The 17,620-nt window shown below is 40.5% G+C and overlaps 1 protein-coding gene across 1 annotated transcript in view; it reads right to left on the bottom strand.

Annotated features, from left to right (window-relative positions):
* Nucleotides 1-15,761, bottom strand: part of EML4 (echinoderm microtubule associated protein like 4) — a 152,005-nt gene extending 136,244 nt beyond the window's left edge. Inside the window, exon 1 of the mRNA XM_014950936.1 lies at nt 15,740-15,761. Coding sequence (XP_014806422.1) covers nt 15,740-15,761 — 22 coding nt within the window. The remainder of the gene's footprint in view (nt 1-15,739) is intronic.
* Between the last annotated feature and the right edge of the window lie 1,859 nt (nt 15,762-17,620).

Raw genomic sequence — 17,620 nt, 5'->3', positions numbered from 1 at the left:
TAGTCACAAATCAGGGGTTACACCCAGGGCACATGTACCTAATGATCAACAGAACTACTTAAAAATTAGTGGTCTTCTCCAAATTATAGTTACTAACTTGGGTCAGAAACTCGAAGACTGCACATGATCTTGACCAAGTCACTACAAAGGCTACTATCTCCAGTGATTGTATAGAGTGAAAACAGAATAAACAATTTCTGCCTCTGGCACCATAAGGGAAATTCCCACCTGTACACATGCTTCTCCTGCTCAAAACCCCACCCTATTTTCCCCAACACCGAAGTCCTCTTGCTTCAACAAGGTGAAGCTCACTCCAGCAGATACAGCTCGCTGCCCAACTCCACTTTCAACCACAGCAAGACAAGCTTCAGGCAACATGGAGGGGCAGAAAAAACATAAAACTCACTTTCAATGAAAAGAAATAATTTTAAATATATATCTATAGAGATCATACATCTTCCATTCAGTAAACAAGGTTGCCTGTGGGGTTGCACAATGATAGCTTTCACTTTTTCCTTGTATTTGACAGCAAATTGATTCTTTTTAGGAGAATGATTACTCCTCAAGGTATGGCGAGCAGGCTTTTACCCAAAAACAAAAGGCATTCTCTTTATTGTAAGTACTCCTGCTGGCATCGATCTATATGTTCAGCACCTTAAGCAATAATTCATTATTTAATTCTGTGCTTCCAGCAAACTTGAGTGTTTAAGAATAAAACGTCAATGCATCTCCAGCCTCCTTTATATGTGACAAGTCAGTATCTCTACTACCATGCACAGCGTGTAAATTTGTACCTGGAATGGTATTTTTTCCAAATTCATTGCAAGAATTCTTAGGATTTAAAAAAACAACCAACAAAACCAAATCAAACTAAACAATTATTTGGAGAGAAAGTGATACACAGTTTCATTATAACCTTTACACAAATTGTACCAACACTTAGGACAAAAAAATTCTTATGTAAATTTTCAAAGTTTTACTTATTTCCAGAACACTAGTTCTGATGTCTGCCACCAAATTTTCTTTTGCACGTGATGGTCTGACCATTAAATGTGATAATACAAGTCAGATGTGGCATAATGAAAATTAATGTTCATTCATCAAGATGCTTCATAGAAGAGATTTTCCAAAGATCCATTTAATTCATCTATCAAATGCTTGTTCGCTTGCAAAGTCAACATACTTGTCTATCTTTTGATGATCAAAGCTGCTTGGCTTAGCTAAAAGGCATTCAAATACACCTTTGTTATTGTGCAAACTTTTCCAAGTCCAAATCAAACAAAAAAAGGAAAACGTGTAAGTAATAATGGACCTAGTGAGGTTAGCAAAATGAATGTACTTAGGCATGATGGCAAGATTTACCTGAATTATGCACAGCTCTGTGTGTATATTTGAAACATAAGGCAGGGATTTTAAAGCAAAAATCATTTAAAATTAGTTCCAATACGCTTAACCTTCCTGACGCTTTGTGGTTTTACTGTCATGTATTTCCCTTAAAACCACTCTTCCCCAATAGCTTTTCCTGTAAAGGTCCTCCACACGCAACTAGTGCAATAAAGCTCAAACAATGTAAATTCGTTCCAAAAAAAACCAACTCGAAACAATGACAATTCTCCCTTTAATTACTTTCAAGTTCAAATCACTTTAAATGTACCACTTTCAAGATAAATATAGACTGGTTAAGAAATTGAACAAACAAACAAACCTTCATCTGCTGGACTCTGTCCTTTTCACAAACAACTCCCGATTCCTTCTTAAAAGAAATGCTGCATTTTTAGAAGTATAAAATACAAACAACTCTTCTTCCCCTGTACAGCTTTCCACTAACCTGCTTATTAAATTTGCATTTCTGAAATGGCAAGAGAAGAAAAATAGATGATCATTTTTAGAAGTTGGGTGAAAAACTAGTTGTGTCACCAAACCTAAAATGCAGTGGTTGTGGTCTGATGGTTCTGGTCTAATGATCCAACTGGCGTTTGATTTCAAGTGGTGACCCTCCTGTGTCAGTACCAAGGTCAATACTGCTTCACCTGGTCGATGGGACGGACACATCCTCATCCCATTTATGGATGACACCAAACTGGGGGAGGACTGAAATGGCGGGGCATAGGGCTGCCGCTCCCCAGCATGAGGACAAACTGGAAGAGTGACTTGACAGAAGTCTCACAGTATTCAGCAAAGACAAATGCTCCATGCAGCAGTGCCAGCTGGGGTGACCAGCAGAAAGGAGCTGAGGATCCAGGTGGACAAACTTAACACAGGTCAGCAAGGCACTCTTGCAGCAACCAAGGCTGACCACGCACTGGGCTGTATGACAAAAAGCGCAGCCAACAGGTTGGCAGAAATTATTATTCCCTCCTGGATGGCAGCTAGACACATGTCCAGTTTGGGGTCCCCTAGTATAGTGGAGATTGACCACTGAGGAGGTGCCTCAGTGAAGGGCCATTAAGATGGTAAAGACACTGCAGCACAGGATATATGAGCAGAGACTGCAAGAACTCTTCACTACCTTGGGGGGCAGGAGTTATAGAGAAGACGATGCCAAACCCTTTTTAGAGGTGCACAGGGAAAGGGAATGCAGGAGGCAACCGTCACAAGTTGAAACAAGGGAAACTCCGACTCAGCAACCTCTTAACCGCTCTCAATGAGTTTGTTGTTTGGTTGTTTTTTTTCCTTTGTGCCCAGAGTTGTAGCCTTCCCATCATTGGAGATATTCAAAACTCAACTGGAACAAGACCCCAAGTAACATGATCCATCTCTGAAGCTAGCACTGCCGGGGCTGAGGGGGGTTGGACCAGATGACCTCCAGAGGTTCCAACCTACATTTTTCAGTGATTCTATGATCTATTCTAGGAGGGCATGCGTGGTATAGGATTACAAATGTAATATACCAGCAGGCCAAAATACACCGCCAGCCAAAATGCAAGAATAGAAGATCCACTCTACAGTCTTTTGACATACCCTTGTCAGCAGATGCTCCAAAATGCTGGGTCAAAACTAATGGGAAAGGGCAGGGGGAAGAAAAAAAAAATAATCCAGAAATGGAAACACACCGTTTTTCTGGAATATCTGTACACAAAGGCTTCTACCTTATATACAGCAGATCATACGTTTTGAGGCTTGCCCTTGAGTAACAGACATGGGTAGCACACATGCTGGTGGTATGGATTTGTCTTGAAGGGGAACAAGCATCTGGGATGAAAGATAAGTGTTCTGAAATAGAAATTTTCTATTTTAAGATGCCCCCCACTGTTTTACTTCCACTAGATTCTATTTTGAAGTCACAATTCAATACCTGATTTATCAATGTGTTTGAACTAATCCTGATGTCACTTATTAAATACATATGTGTCACCCATTTTGTCTCAGACAGAGGTACTTCACTGCAGAACATCTTGAGAAAAAACTCGGGGAAGAAACTTGTTTGTTTAAATAGCAGCATCTGATAGCTAGCCAAAGTCAAAATAAAAAAAAAAAATCTGTAACAAATAGCCCAGGAAAAATAGATTTTCTGTAACACACAGCTGATACAACAAACTTTCCTCCAATAAAAATGTCCTCTCGATGTCTCACAGAGCCAGTGCAGCTATGTTTGGGAATTGAGAGCACTAGACATGCTGGGCCGGAAATTCAGCTGATGTTAATCAACAGAACCCCATCCAGGAGAGTGGATCTGGCCTGCTGTGCTTTTGTGGCACATGTGGAAAGAACTTCGGTAAAAACTGTTGTGATAACTTTATGTTGGTGGACAGTCCTCATGACAAAGCCTGATATAGAGAACAGGGTAAGAAATTGGTCGTTGCAATGTCTGATAGTTTAAGTTGGGAGCAGACGGAAATATACCACCTTTTTGAAGAATGCGAACCCAGTCTACTCTACGGACAGACTAGAGAAGTAATTATTGCTTTTTGCTAACAAATATAATTAAGACACTGCGTGCCTCAAGTCCATGTTAGCTCTAGGAAACTAACTGAAGACTGGCGTCTGGCCATAATTCAGGTTTCCTAGCAAGATGAAACAAGTAAGAGGAACCTACACTGGTGAAAAATTTAGGTGCCAGTAGACCTTGAAGACATGATAAGAGCCAGTAATAAACTGGCTTTGACGCACATTGATCATCCTGCTTCCTGTAATTATAAGGACACACCTCATCTATGCTACTGAAAATGCTATTTTCATTTTAAAGCAATTATTTTGGAGAATTTTGTTTTCACTTGGGGATTGTGAATTTCAGGAGATTAATAGGGCACTGTTAGCTGCAGAGTCTAAATTTTATCCTTTCTTTAGAATAGAAAATTCTGATAGCCTGGGGAAAGGGAGATTAAAAAAAAACCAACCAAAAACAAACCAGGCTCATCCAGCACTAAAACAAAAATGTTCATGCACTCCATGTTGCTAGAAATTGTGGGCATTCCAAACAAGAAGCCCACAGGCAAATCAAGGAGACTGAGGTGACCAGACTTGGGTGAAAGTAATTTTGGAAGTTAAAATACTGGAGAATTTATGCACTAAAAGGTCTGTAATTAAAAAAAAAACAAAAAAAAAATTTAAAAAAAAAAGGAGGTTGAGACATGTTGCAGAGAGGGTACTCAACCACTAGCAAGAATGTCAGTTCTGACATTTGGAAAACACAGCCTCTATTGTAACAGTTTCTGCCTGAGCTGTACAAAAAGTTACTGAGCTGGGGGCATTTATATGAGCATACATGTATGAAATGGAAAAGAAAAAAGAATGGGAAAGAGGAGGGAAAACTCTTTCAGTATTAGGAAGGTTCCCCGTTTTGCTGGCCTTCTGAGATATCCAGCGAAAGGAGCACATTTGAATGTGCTGAACAGGTACTGCAGGAATGCTGTCAAAAACATGGGAAAGGTGTTAAATGCTAGATTTCTCACCATTCTTGCCGAATTGCAAATTAACACCTACATTGATGCAAAGCAAAACCACCTAGACAAGAAACGTAAGCAATGTGCAAATACACACTAATTCCAACAGCTTTTGTTAGCTCCCTGGTTGTAAAGAAACAAACACAAAAATATCCCCACACATCTGCAAATCACCTAACAAGCAAAGAATGAGCTCTATGTGAACAGATGTAAGGGGAGGGAAAGAAAACCCTCAGAACACTAAAACCCTTTGAGAGCACAAGTGTGGCAGAGTTTGATCACTGACTGAAGATGCCAACATTTATCAGTTTCTAAATTCCCACCTGCTGGCTTGTCAAGTGTCATTTACAAAAACACAGTCTGAGTGAATGAGACACACTTTTGTGCCTCAAGACAATGAGGCATCAGAAATTCAGGATTTCAATAGATACATCTGGTTAATCCATTTAGAAAATAGAGAAAAACTGAATAACCACTTAGACATTTGAAGAAAGTATGTAGTCGCATCTAATACTGGTATCACAGTTCATGAAACTAGCAAGGTTACACAGATTAGAGGCTTATATTTGTCTACTGAAAATATCAAGAAAACTTAATTGCAGAATTGCACTCTTGTCCCCCAGTGGTCTGTCTCCTTACTCAAGATTTTATTTGGACTACTAAAGTAATCAGATTAACCACCAAAAAAAACTGGAGTAAACACCGTCTAATCCAGTTAGGGAAACAAAAGCCTGAAACACTTCTATATATTGATATATATTTTAAGGATTTTAACCTGAGAACACCTGCCTACAGGTAATTTTTAAAGTTACAGCTCCTCTTGTTGGCAATTTTGCTCTGGTGCATCAACATGCCTACCATTTTCCTCTTCAGAGTTCTCAAACTAAAAATTTCAAACACACCCATATAGAAAGAGCAAAGTAATCAAAAGGTGCCTTTCAGACAGAATATTATCCATTTATGAACATATCTGTGCCAAAAGCCGTACCATGTTTTCTGAGTAACCCAGAGGAACTTATGTATGAAGAAATTAACTGTATCACAAAGTTTTGTCATTCAACAATACTCCGGATTTTTATGCAATGCATCACCTTTTCTTTCAACACATTTTGGTTACTGCAATCGCCTGTGGCAACCCAGACTCTAAAGAAGTGAGACTACACATTATTTGCATAGCAGAAAAATTACTACATAGCAAAAAAATCCATACTTACTTAAGAACTTTTGCTTTGTAGGGGGGGACAGCACAGATCATCATATTTGTAACAATATCTGGTATTTCTTCAACTAATTTTTACTTTTTAGAGTAAATATAAGTAATCTCTGCCATCTCTTTAAGAATGCATTGAGGGTGCCTGGTAATAGCTCCTAATGCATCCTCTCCTCCACAAGTCTTCAGTTGTACATGGATTAATGGAGTGTATTCAGCGTTTAAGCGTTTATCTAGAGGTATAATGCTGTGTTTTGCATTCTGCTAGTCCACGTCCACCTGAAGGAGCACAGCTTGTTTATGTGGAAGGGTACTCTGTGGGAGGCAGCTGCATCTCCCTTTAGAGCATCCCTTTCCTTTTTCACAGATTTTAATTCCTCCTAGCTCCAGCAAATTACTTCCACATGGGCTTGTGCTCTTCATGCCCGATTTCTACCCATAGGCAATTCCTGTAGAAAGACTGAAAGTGAACTGGTTCAGCCACTTATTAAGCTGTCTATGCACCCACCCCACAGACATCTTCCTTATGCTCTGCACAGAAAATTGGCGCAGACACAACCGAGCGATCTATGCGTTTCTGCCCCAAAACGCAGTTTCTATCAAAATTCACTCCAGGATCCTCTGTGCACATCATCCCCCCTCCCTTGCAAGGGCACATGCTGCCAGATTTTGACAGGTTGCAGCGGTTTTGCTCAAGGGCTGCCGACTCTTGAGCAAAACCCTGTCACCTTGTAGAACAAGGCAAACAAATGCTGCTGGGCGGCCGAATCCCACAGGCACCATAGGAAATGCGAGGAAAAGGAGTCCCCAGAGAAGGAGGAGCTGCTGGTGGGTGTGGTGACAGTGTCTTCCTGAAACCCTGATGCAGAGGAATGATCACAGAGCTTAAAAAACATGCCAGATGGTGCCTCACCACTGTTAAATCAACTGTTTAAAAATAAAATAAAATAAAAAAATGCAGGCAAAGAACAGCACACTGTACACGTTAACCATCCTTACATGTCAAGGCAAGTTTCCCAGGTTAACTGCTCACTAAATAGGTCACCTTTAATTTTAAAATAAATTGAATGGTAAGTAGGATTTGATTTGGCAGGCAGCATTTCTGAGGGGTTTCTAACAATAGCGACCATGCAGACAAGCCTGATATTGCAAAAGCTAATTCACTCCTTGGTTTCCCAAAACAACGGCAAGGAAATGCCCTCCACCTTACGCGCAAGAGCTTGTGAACATGTTTAAACTTACACACCAAGTGAGAAACAAGCCAGTCAACAGGAATATCCAGCTGCACAGGGCTGTTCTCATCTAAGATGTTAAAGGGCCAGGGCAAAGGTTTATTAGAAAAGTGACAAAACCCTTTAGAATATAGAATTTGAACCAAAAGAAGTCTAAGTCACACATGAGGATGACCACAGAAGTGCTTGAGCCCAAAAGGCATATCACGTTACCCCTTCTTGGACCATTTTAAAAGACTGCTGCATAAAAATGCTACAGTCACAAGCATGAGAAAATGCTTACCGTTAGCAATCCCAGTCCTCCATACTGCTAAATTTTGCTCTCCTTCTAATCCTGGCCTCCTTCCTAGCGGTATTTCAGAAATAGCACTGTACAGTAGGTTCTGTACTCCAGAAACTATTTTACTCAAGTTGCACTTTTCCACAAAGATGATATAAAATATGATTCTCCTTGAGAAACCAAGATGATTTCTCTCTTACATCCCATATCCTTATAACATTGGTCGAAATTGATTTGATTTTCAAAAAATACTCACATTCATTTTATTCAAACTTACATTTATTGTAAAATGGATATATCAGAGAACCCCGTTTTCTAACACTGCATAAAGAAAACCCACATTTTGCAGACACGAATAGCTAATACCTCACCAAAGCATATGAAGAAGCTCTTAACAACCAGCTGAAAGTCACTGGGGCAAGCTTATGAAGGCTTAAAAGCCACAAGGCTCTGAAAGTTCTATTTCATACTTCACATGACTCCTGAATAATCAATAAACAATATTTTTAGCCCCAAGAAGTAGTAAAAGAAGGATAAAGTTCTCAGCCATGAAAATGAGTTTTCCAGATATTCTAACTTTGTAATTGTCATGGCCAAGACTAAATCCTATACCTTCCTCTGCCATGAAGTAAATACAGTACGTAGCTTCTCTTAAACTCCAGAAATTTGACTGTGGCAGCAGAAAAAAAAAAAAAAAGAAGCATAAAAATGAAAAAGCAATTTAGAACAAGCACTTCTGACGCCAAGCCCATCATCTGTGTCATTAATAGGTCACGCATGGACCCCATGTGATGATCTGAGTGAAATTAAAAATAAAGAAGCCATTGACAGGGGTATGGTTATTGTTTCCTGCGATACTGACTTATAAACTACTGTTAAAACTGTGTGAGGAAGTAGTAAATAAAAAAAAAACAAAAACAAACAAGTAGACATGAAAAGGAAACAGACAAGAAAAACCACAGACATGTATAGCAAGAACTGCAATGATCATCCCAAATTATCTTGGGATATCCTAGTGCTTTATGATAAAGAATAAGCAAACAAGCACCAGTAAGGACATAAAAGATTATTCGGGCATTCCCTGTGGGGATTGAGACTGATCCAGGGCAGGAGGGTAAGAGCACTGGAGGATTACTACAAGCCACTCCTGAAGCAAGAGAGTCCCAAGCTCCTCAGGTACAGGAACAATTAAGGCTTCATTAACTATAACCTAAATAGCATTTTTCTCACCTTACCAGGAAACTGCAGCTGCAATTAGTGAGAGGTGGTATTTAACCACTGCTTTTGACAACACAAAACAAGTTTATGCTTATTTCTAAGGTTCCTTTTGTAACAAAAGAGTCTTAAAATTACTTGATGAACACGAAGTACTCCATTTTTTATTTCTTTTTTTTTTAAAAGGGAATCATTAAAGAGAATAAGCTGGCAAGCTCTCAGAGTATGTTTCTTTCAAAAGCAGTTGCAGGGTGCACTAGTGTTGGCAGCCAGAGCCAAGGTTACAAAACAACTTTTATTATAATATTGTTTTCAGAGGTTTGTAACTTTCTCAAATATTTACCTTTTTATTTGAAAGCTTTCACATTCACTCTGGGAACGCTCTTGATAAGCATTTGAATATGCTTCTTAAAAATGTACATTAAAAAAAATAGTCATACTGTCAAATGTGATCACTTAGGGACTACGTAATGGTAATACACACAAAGGTCTATACAACTAATTTAAACCTGACACATCCCTGATGACCAAGATGTTGTGGGTGGGAGGGGTTATTCTAGACAGGTGAAAAGTCTAGATTTCTACATTTAGCCAACCACATTCCTGTATTTTTTTTTCTGAGTGTAATACACCTATGCATTGGCCTGTTAAATATAAATAAACAAACAAAAAAAATAAATAGTTCTGAAGAAATTAAATCCAAAACAATGAATTATAAATCAGCAGGCTTTCATCCGGAATTATTCAAAGGCACATATGGTCCTATTTTTAATGTAGAAAAATTCTGTAATCTAATACTTATTTGTCTTTCTTATGACTAGCTGTTCCACAACATACCAGTTTGAGAATACGGGGCTTGCAATCTCATCTTGTACACGAAACATTAAGTTATTAATTCGAGGCTATTTCCATAGAACAGATACATGCTAAGAAACTGAATTAGGTTGGCTTTTTTTTGTATTAGCACACAGCAACAGTAAAACCAAATTAAAATACATTTTCTCATCTGGAACATACGCATAACTGCCTTAACGAGGACAGCTAGGCAAATAATGATAACCAAGTGAGATAATTATCTCATTAGCTGCGTTCAAGGTTGAGTTTTGTTTGGTTGAAAAAACAGTAATACCTTTGTTTATATATGATTTTTGAGATTACATGATAACATAGCCTAATGCTACACATCCACCTTTTTCAGAAGGCTTTGGAAAGGAAAATGCATTCCCAAGATGGGAGCACCTGGTCTTTCTTTTCACACACCTTTTTTGAGGAGAAGGAAGGGAAGTATTGGAGGAGAAGGAAGAGAGGGAGAAGAAAGCCGCTCGGTTTTGGAGAGAGGAAAAGGGATGTTCAATATTCCTCAAGTGGCTCCCCAACTGCTCTACCACAATGCCACATATTTCCTCCCATGCAGTATCAGCCCCACAGCCGAACCAACTTCACCATGTTGGCAGACAGAAGGTCCACAAGGGAGAGAGATGGGTCTTTGCAAAGGGGGACTGAACCAGTTGTGGTGACATCCAAGAGCTCAGCACCATCTTCTCACTTCTTTCCCTGCGCTCAAGTGCTCTTCAAAAGGGCAGAGGCACAGCGTTATCTCTACACCTTCCAAACCAAGGTTTCAGACCACCATCTGCCCGTTCACTTGGAAGACACACAACTTCTGCTCTTCAGGGATAAGATGACAAAATTTATCCTCCTGGTAACCTCTTGTACAGCCACTAACAGCAATCCAACTAGTGTGTTTTCTGCAGAAGCGTACCCACACTGACGGGCACATGGATAATCTAAACATTTTGTGTAAAAGATCATTCGGGCTTCAAGCACATGCCTTTTGTATTTTTCACCCCTCTGCCCTCAAACACAGCCATTACTCAGCCTTCACCTGAAGAGGGTTTATCAGAGCTGACGAGTAAAATAAAAAATGATCTTTTGTTTCCCAAAGCAGGAGAGCCACACTTAAGAGCCCTCTGCTTCAACAGCACTGGGCAGCCCCTTGTCCTCTGCCCATGTGGCCTCTCACCGACCCTCTGTAGTCCTCCAACACCACCCCATGCACCACACTGTTTGAGCCACAAGTTTCTAAGAACATCCAGGCTGGGTCCAGCAGGACACAGTACCACACAGATGAGCCTACACACAGGGAGGAAAGCACGGTCCCAAAGGCGGCAGTAGCACATCATCCATGGTCTACGAAGCCAGAACTTGAGTTCATCTGGATTGCCTTCACTGATACTTTCAGTAATGTTTTCATACAAAGAGGAACAATGACCTACCGAGGGACTATAAATATTACCCCAAAACTAAAACTGAGCTTTTCCTGGCAGGTAGAAAGTAGCTGAACTGCTCAATATGCAGCTCCTCTCTAAGGCTTTCTCAAAAGGCAGCAGAAAGAAGAATGCAAAATTACTGCAGAAGGCAACATGTGTCAGTAACAAGACCACAGTATGTACCAGATGAGCTGCATTACCTCTTGATAATTGTAACTATTCTATATGGTTATTACAGGTCACTTTGTAGATCAACAAAAGCAGCAGCACTTGAAAGCAATTAAGTACAACTGTGTGTCCAATTACAAACCCAAAGATAATGTTGACACATTTGGGTTTTAAAAAAACAAACAAAAACATTCTCAGTGATAAAGCAGACACCATATACACTGTGCATGTGAAACAGAACATGCACAGCAAGAAATCATTAACTTAAACACCACAAAACATAAAAATCAGCTGTAAAAGCAGCCGAAAGTCTTCTGTGATCTGATGTTGCACTTCCTTCTCAGCTTCCTGTTGTACGTGTGTAATTGCTGCAATAAATGTCCTTGGAAAAATGAGTCACGTCAAACAAAATAATCAAACCATAATGATTAACAAAGAAGTGCAACAAAGCTTACAGTATAAAAAACACTTCTCCACTGAAAATTCTTTTAAAATAAGATTATATGTCATATGTTAAAAAAGCATAGTTCTATTTTGCAAAACCAAGTTGGGGGGTGGGGTGGAAATCCAAACATCAAAATAACGCCATAAATGCAAGAATCTTCAGGATCTCTGGGAGTATAGTTTACAAACATTAACATTTTCTTAATTCATTAAACTGTGAGTAAACTGGCCCTAAAAACAACTAGAAACTTACCTAATTTCAGTGTTACAATAGTATAGAAAATGGTATTCCTGATGCTTTTACTACATCAATGCATGTGCAAAATTAAAAGGGAAGAGGGGAAAAAAGAAAGCCATATGGCAGCCATCATCTTATTAAATAAGAAGGATGGTTCTTGTTAGAGCAGAACTGAAGGAAGATCCTCATTGGGCTCAACAGCCGGTACAGCGTAGCAGCAGCAACAGCATCCTCCTTCTCTAAGCTCCCTGGAAATGGCCCAGCAACCTGTCAAGTTCTCAGAGCACCAACACGGTTCAGTCCTCCATTTTGAGAATGTTATTAGTTAATGTAGCACAAAAATGAAATTCCTAAAACCTGTTCTAACAACTGTTTCCAGGAGACAGAAATTTGCTTCTGTAATGCTGAAGCCATTTAAAGTCAGCATCTAAGGTGGGCACAGGTTAGAAGAGGAGAGACACTGCTTAGGACCACACACACACCAGGGTTAAACAGCCATAGGGATGGTTTTCATCTTGAGCAACACCTCAAGGGTTTTCCCCCAGATAGGTTACCCCAAACCCTGCTGGGGACACAGCTCTGCTTCCCAGCATGCCAGTGTCCATGGGTAGCATGTGGATGAAGGCCACCAACCAGCCACTTCCCATGGAGCTTAGAGAAAAACGTTGGACACAACATGCACTATGCATTGCACAGAAGAGGGGAAAGTAACACATATACATAGAATTATATAATGGTCTGGGTTGGAAGGGACCTTAAAGATCATCAAGTTCCAACCCCCCTGCCATGGGCAGGGACACCTCCCATTAGACCAGGTTGCTCAATGTCCCATCCAGCCTGGTTTTGAACACCTCCAGGGATGGGGCATCCACAACTCCTCTGGGCAACCTGTTCCAGTGTCTCACCACCCTCACAGTAAAGAATTTCTTCCTAACGTCCAATCTAAATCACCCCACTTTCAGTTTAAAACCATTACCCCACGTCCCATTGCTCCACTCCCTGATGAAGAGTCCCACCCCATCTCTCCTGTAGGACCCGTTTAGGTACTGGAAGGTTGGTATAAGGTCTCCCTGGAGCCTTCTCTTTTCCAGATTGAATATCATCAAAGCTGATGAAAACATATGACAAAAACCACTGTGAAATGGTTATTTCTACACCCCTGTTCCATAATAGAGAACAACGCTGATCAAAAGCAGAAGCCAGTTCCCAAGGCTGTTCAACCAGTACTGCAACTCAAGGGTCCGTAACATCCCAGAGTAATTAAGCTGATGAAGATGAGTTAAGAGTGTACAGGCAATTCTTTGATGACATCAACCCTACCCATTTTTCTTCTAAAAATACATGCACAAAGATCATATGATAGTACAGAAGAGCTGTTTGCCAAAATGTAGCTTCTTGTTCATCCTAGGCAAGTCACTTCTTTCCAGTAAAGATTTCTATCTTATTTTACCTGCTGATTAGTTTAACTTCGAAGGTATTTGAGTTTTAATCTGTACGTTGCATGCAAAAGCCTTATGGCAAATATGGCAAAGAGGAAAAAAGCTACCTTCAAAGTTTAGCTTAAAGTTTTGCAAAAATAAAATACATACTACAATGCATAAGATAAATAAGAACCAATAAAATTGAAAAGATGTATTAATCATACATTCAAAAAGTACACAATAATAGGGCTACATAATGGAAATGCTTCAACTGAAGAATGCATGTTACTTCAGTAAGATTATAGAAACACTATATAGTGATTTTTATGCAGATTTTGTAGAAGACAAAAAGACCGCTGTAGATGCTGCCGAAAATATAAAACGTTACCATTCTTTGAAATGTTTAACTACAAACTAAAAAGGCCAGATTTCAGTTCATTTAAAATACGCAGAGGGAATGTACATGCATATTAAGTATGGAAGCTTCCTAATTAATTCTGGAAACAAAAATAAGGACTACTCAAATTTTATCTCAGTTAGCTTCACCTAAAAGATTGAAAGGCAGATCAAGCACAAACGTGCACATACTGATAAATACAATCCATGCTTTATGCTGCAAATGTTCTACCTATGCTTTATTGTCGATTCCCTTTTGCTTTCTCGCAATTCCCTTTGTCATATTATCTATAGCTTTGGAAAAACATCTCTTTGTGGTCTATAAAAAGTAAACAGCAAAAGTTGCCCCTAATTCACAAAAATGGGTGCCAAGTGGTAAAGTTGCTATAGCTATAGGAACAGGAAATTGAAGTTCCTATTGCAAATAATAATTACATAAACACAGATAATTAAAGGCACATTAACAAGAACCTCTACACACATACCTGTATTATTTAGTTAGGCAATAATTGAACTGATACCCGGAGAGGGCACAAAGAGCAGTTATCATTTTTGTATTTCTAAAGGTTTCAAATCACCATTTTTTGATGGGTATGGGGAGGGGGGAGATGATCAAGTCAGTCAAGTCCCACCTGGGGTTCAAATCTCAGCTGTGCAGACATCCCATCTCCTCTCTTTACCTTTCCCCAGTCCTTATGCCAAATTTGTAAGGCTTTGGGGAACAGAGCAGTGTCCAGCTCTGCTGGTGCAGGGGCCAACAGGGAATCCCTGCACCCAGACAAGAAAAGTCAGAGAACCAGAGCAGGACAAGAACAGGAATGGGACCTCCTTCAGGGGAGGGAAACAAAACATAAAATCTCTGCTCTGTCAACACCGACAGGACTTTCTTTTAAATTATTCAAAACATAAAATCTCTGCTCTGTCAACACCAACAGGACTTTCTTTTAAATTATTTACTTCAGCATAGACAGAATTTCAAATGCATCGTTTACGACCTATAAATATCCGAGTTAAAGGACAGGCACTTAATTCTTTGGTGGCCCACACTTTCAGTACCACTTGAAACAGGCACACCTGACAAATAAACGGGAGGAAATGGGCCAAATACAGGGGCAAAGGTCCAACCCCCAGGAAAAATCCCAAGTGGTCCCTGTTGGGGGGGAAGCTGCACATCTGCACTTGGTTTAGGGATGCTCCCTTGCATCCCTATGCCCAATGCACTGAGCAGCTTCCTCCCTCCCACAAGACAACTCCTGGCCGGTCCCAGGCAAGTGCCTGGGGTTGGGAGCACAGAGGTATGGCAGTGCTCATCCAGCAGCCAGAGCCTCCCCTCCCTCCCACGGCTCCAGCCATACTCAGGAGCCGGTCACACACTCAGCTGCAAGGCTTCGTGCAGGTACAGAGAAAGAGACACTGCTTGGTGCTTGTGCAGCTGGCGAGCCGTAGAGGCATGCGTTTTGAAATGCCTTAATATAGTATGAAACAGCTTACACTCTTCGTGGTTGAGATGGATGACCATTTCGACATCTGACTATTAAAATTCAAATTAAATTATCTCCCAGCCCTGTATTCCTCTATGAGCAGAGCACAATATACACACAAAAATACTTTTTTGTAGCAGAACCACAAGCCTGGCCCACACATACGAAATGAACAATCAAAAATCTCTTAAAAAAAATCAGTTGACTTGACATAAAAAACCCCCACCTGTCTCATCCCAGTTGAGAAAATAGGATGCCAGATTAAGTTCTGCCCAATATCATACAACTCACTGACAAATTATCCCAACGAAAAAGCAACGCAAGGTTCCTCTAAGCAAACCATATTTTCTGCTTTTTCTAATGTACACCAGGATACTTGACCCAAAAGAAACCATTCTGCAGTACACAGAGACCAATAACAACTGGAAATCCAACGCTTGGATACCTTCTCACTGAAGTTACCTTGGCAATGCACTTACACAGAACAGACCCTGCACGTACCTTCCATTTTTCCTGCCAGCATCCTCAGCACATCTGTGAAGCTCACAGGTGTCTTTCACGGGTTCCACTGCAGAAGAAGGATCGCAGCATCCTCTACAAATTGGAGCCAGCCTCCATCCTGCCCTTCTCAGGGCTGGAATTCGGGTTTCCACAGAGGCTTTAGCACTGCAGTTGCTTGGACCAGAGCTCTGAGCTCCCCCTTTAGGAAAGCATCATCAGTTTTACTGCAAAAGGGCGCACAAAATCAGGTAAACAGAAACAAACAAACATATTGATACCACGGAAAATATTGCTAAACTAGCACAAAAAAGAACCCCAAGGCGGGGGGGGGGGGGGGGTGGGGGGGGGGGGGGGGGGGGGTATCCCCAAGTAGGCATAAGATTTACTTTGTAAATATTTTCTTAATAAAATGTCTAGTAGGATGTCTAACATGCATCAAAGCACAGAATTCCATTTCTCTACTTAAACAGCAACAGTGAAAAGTAGAAGCACACCTCAAGTTATCTCCAAAAAAATTGTCCAAAACACACTCTAAATAATTGCAATACCCACTGTGAAGAAGCTGTTTGGCCTACAAGCCAAAAAGGGCATGCAACAGCCTAACAAGGGCTACTCCCTCTTACAGGTAGGATTCTTGCAAATATTCAATCTCAATGTATTAAATTGTTACACTTGAAAGACCAGGAGAGGAGGGTTTTTTCCCCCCTGTGCCATACATCGTGCATACTTAACAGTTCTGAAGAAGTAACTGACGCAGATTACTTGGAACATTTACCTCCCTTATCCTGCATCAGCATCTTTCCCACTTCTCCGCCAATGCTAGCACATATAATCAATAAGGCTTCTATTACACTGAATTCTGTAAGCAACTCATTGGGATATTTGCACCGTTATCAACTACAAATAGGTACTTTCTGTACAATGCATCTTAAAACAAAACTTTGCATCCACAACAGAATTTAAATAACTAACAGCTATTAATAGCTCCAGGTTTAGCATCTAAAAATAAAAAATGGGCATCTATTTTAGAATTAAATTTGTCATTAAACAATAACATCCAGCATAAATTTTTCCACATCATGAGTAAAGCTGGACTGTTTTTCGGTTCTTGGCTGTGGTAGTTCTAAACACGAGAGTTTATAAATTTGCAGATTGCGAGCTTAGATCTGTTTTCTTTGCATCTAAACCAGCTAGCATGGAAAACCTTGAGGCCAGATGTTAATCTCACGCAGAAATTAATTGTGTTCTCTGCATTTGAAAGTTTTTGAATCAAATTGTAAAAGCACGTATCAGTTTGTAACACAATTACTGACTAATGTGCTGGGTAGATTTTGGACATGCACCACCTGAGAGTGGGTCAGCAATTGTTTCCTCCCAAACCCACCACAGGATGAGGACAGAGCTCCTGACGCAACAGCTCCCATCTCGCTTGCACACACGTACAAGACATCTGAGATGATTCATGTCTCTATCTGCATTCCTCTGTGGTACGGTAGCACATGGAGAAGGCATATCGCTGACAGTCCTTGGCTTACAATCCACAGAGCATCCCAGTCAGCCAGCTCTACCCGTACCGCTTGGCAAGCACGTTCTCCTCCAGAACTGACCAGAGGACCTTCAGTGCCCTCACTGGCATTTAAGCAGTAATGGATATGGAAACACACCTATTTAATGCTTGTACCTGACCATTCGCAGTCTAGCCGGAGGCCTGCAGCGAGTGGTGTTCCCCAGGGTTCTGTACTGGGTCCAGTCTCATTCTGTTGATATTCATCAATGACCTCTAGGTCATTGATGAATATCAGAAGGGACAGAGTGTACCCTCAGCAAGTTTGCTGATGATACAAAACTGGGAGGAGTGGCTGATACACCAGAAGGCTGTGC

This window comes from Calidris pugnax, unplaced genomic scaffold (genome assembly GCF_001431845.1).
Source record: "Calidris pugnax isolate Ruff unplaced genomic scaffold, ASM143184v1 scaffold24, whole genome shotgun sequence".
Taxonomy (NCBI): Eukaryota; Metazoa; Chordata; class Aves; order Charadriiformes; family Scolopacidae; genus Calidris; species Calidris pugnax.
The sequence above is the reverse complement of the archived record's forward strand: the minus strand, read 5'-3'. Positions and strand labels throughout refer to the sequence as shown.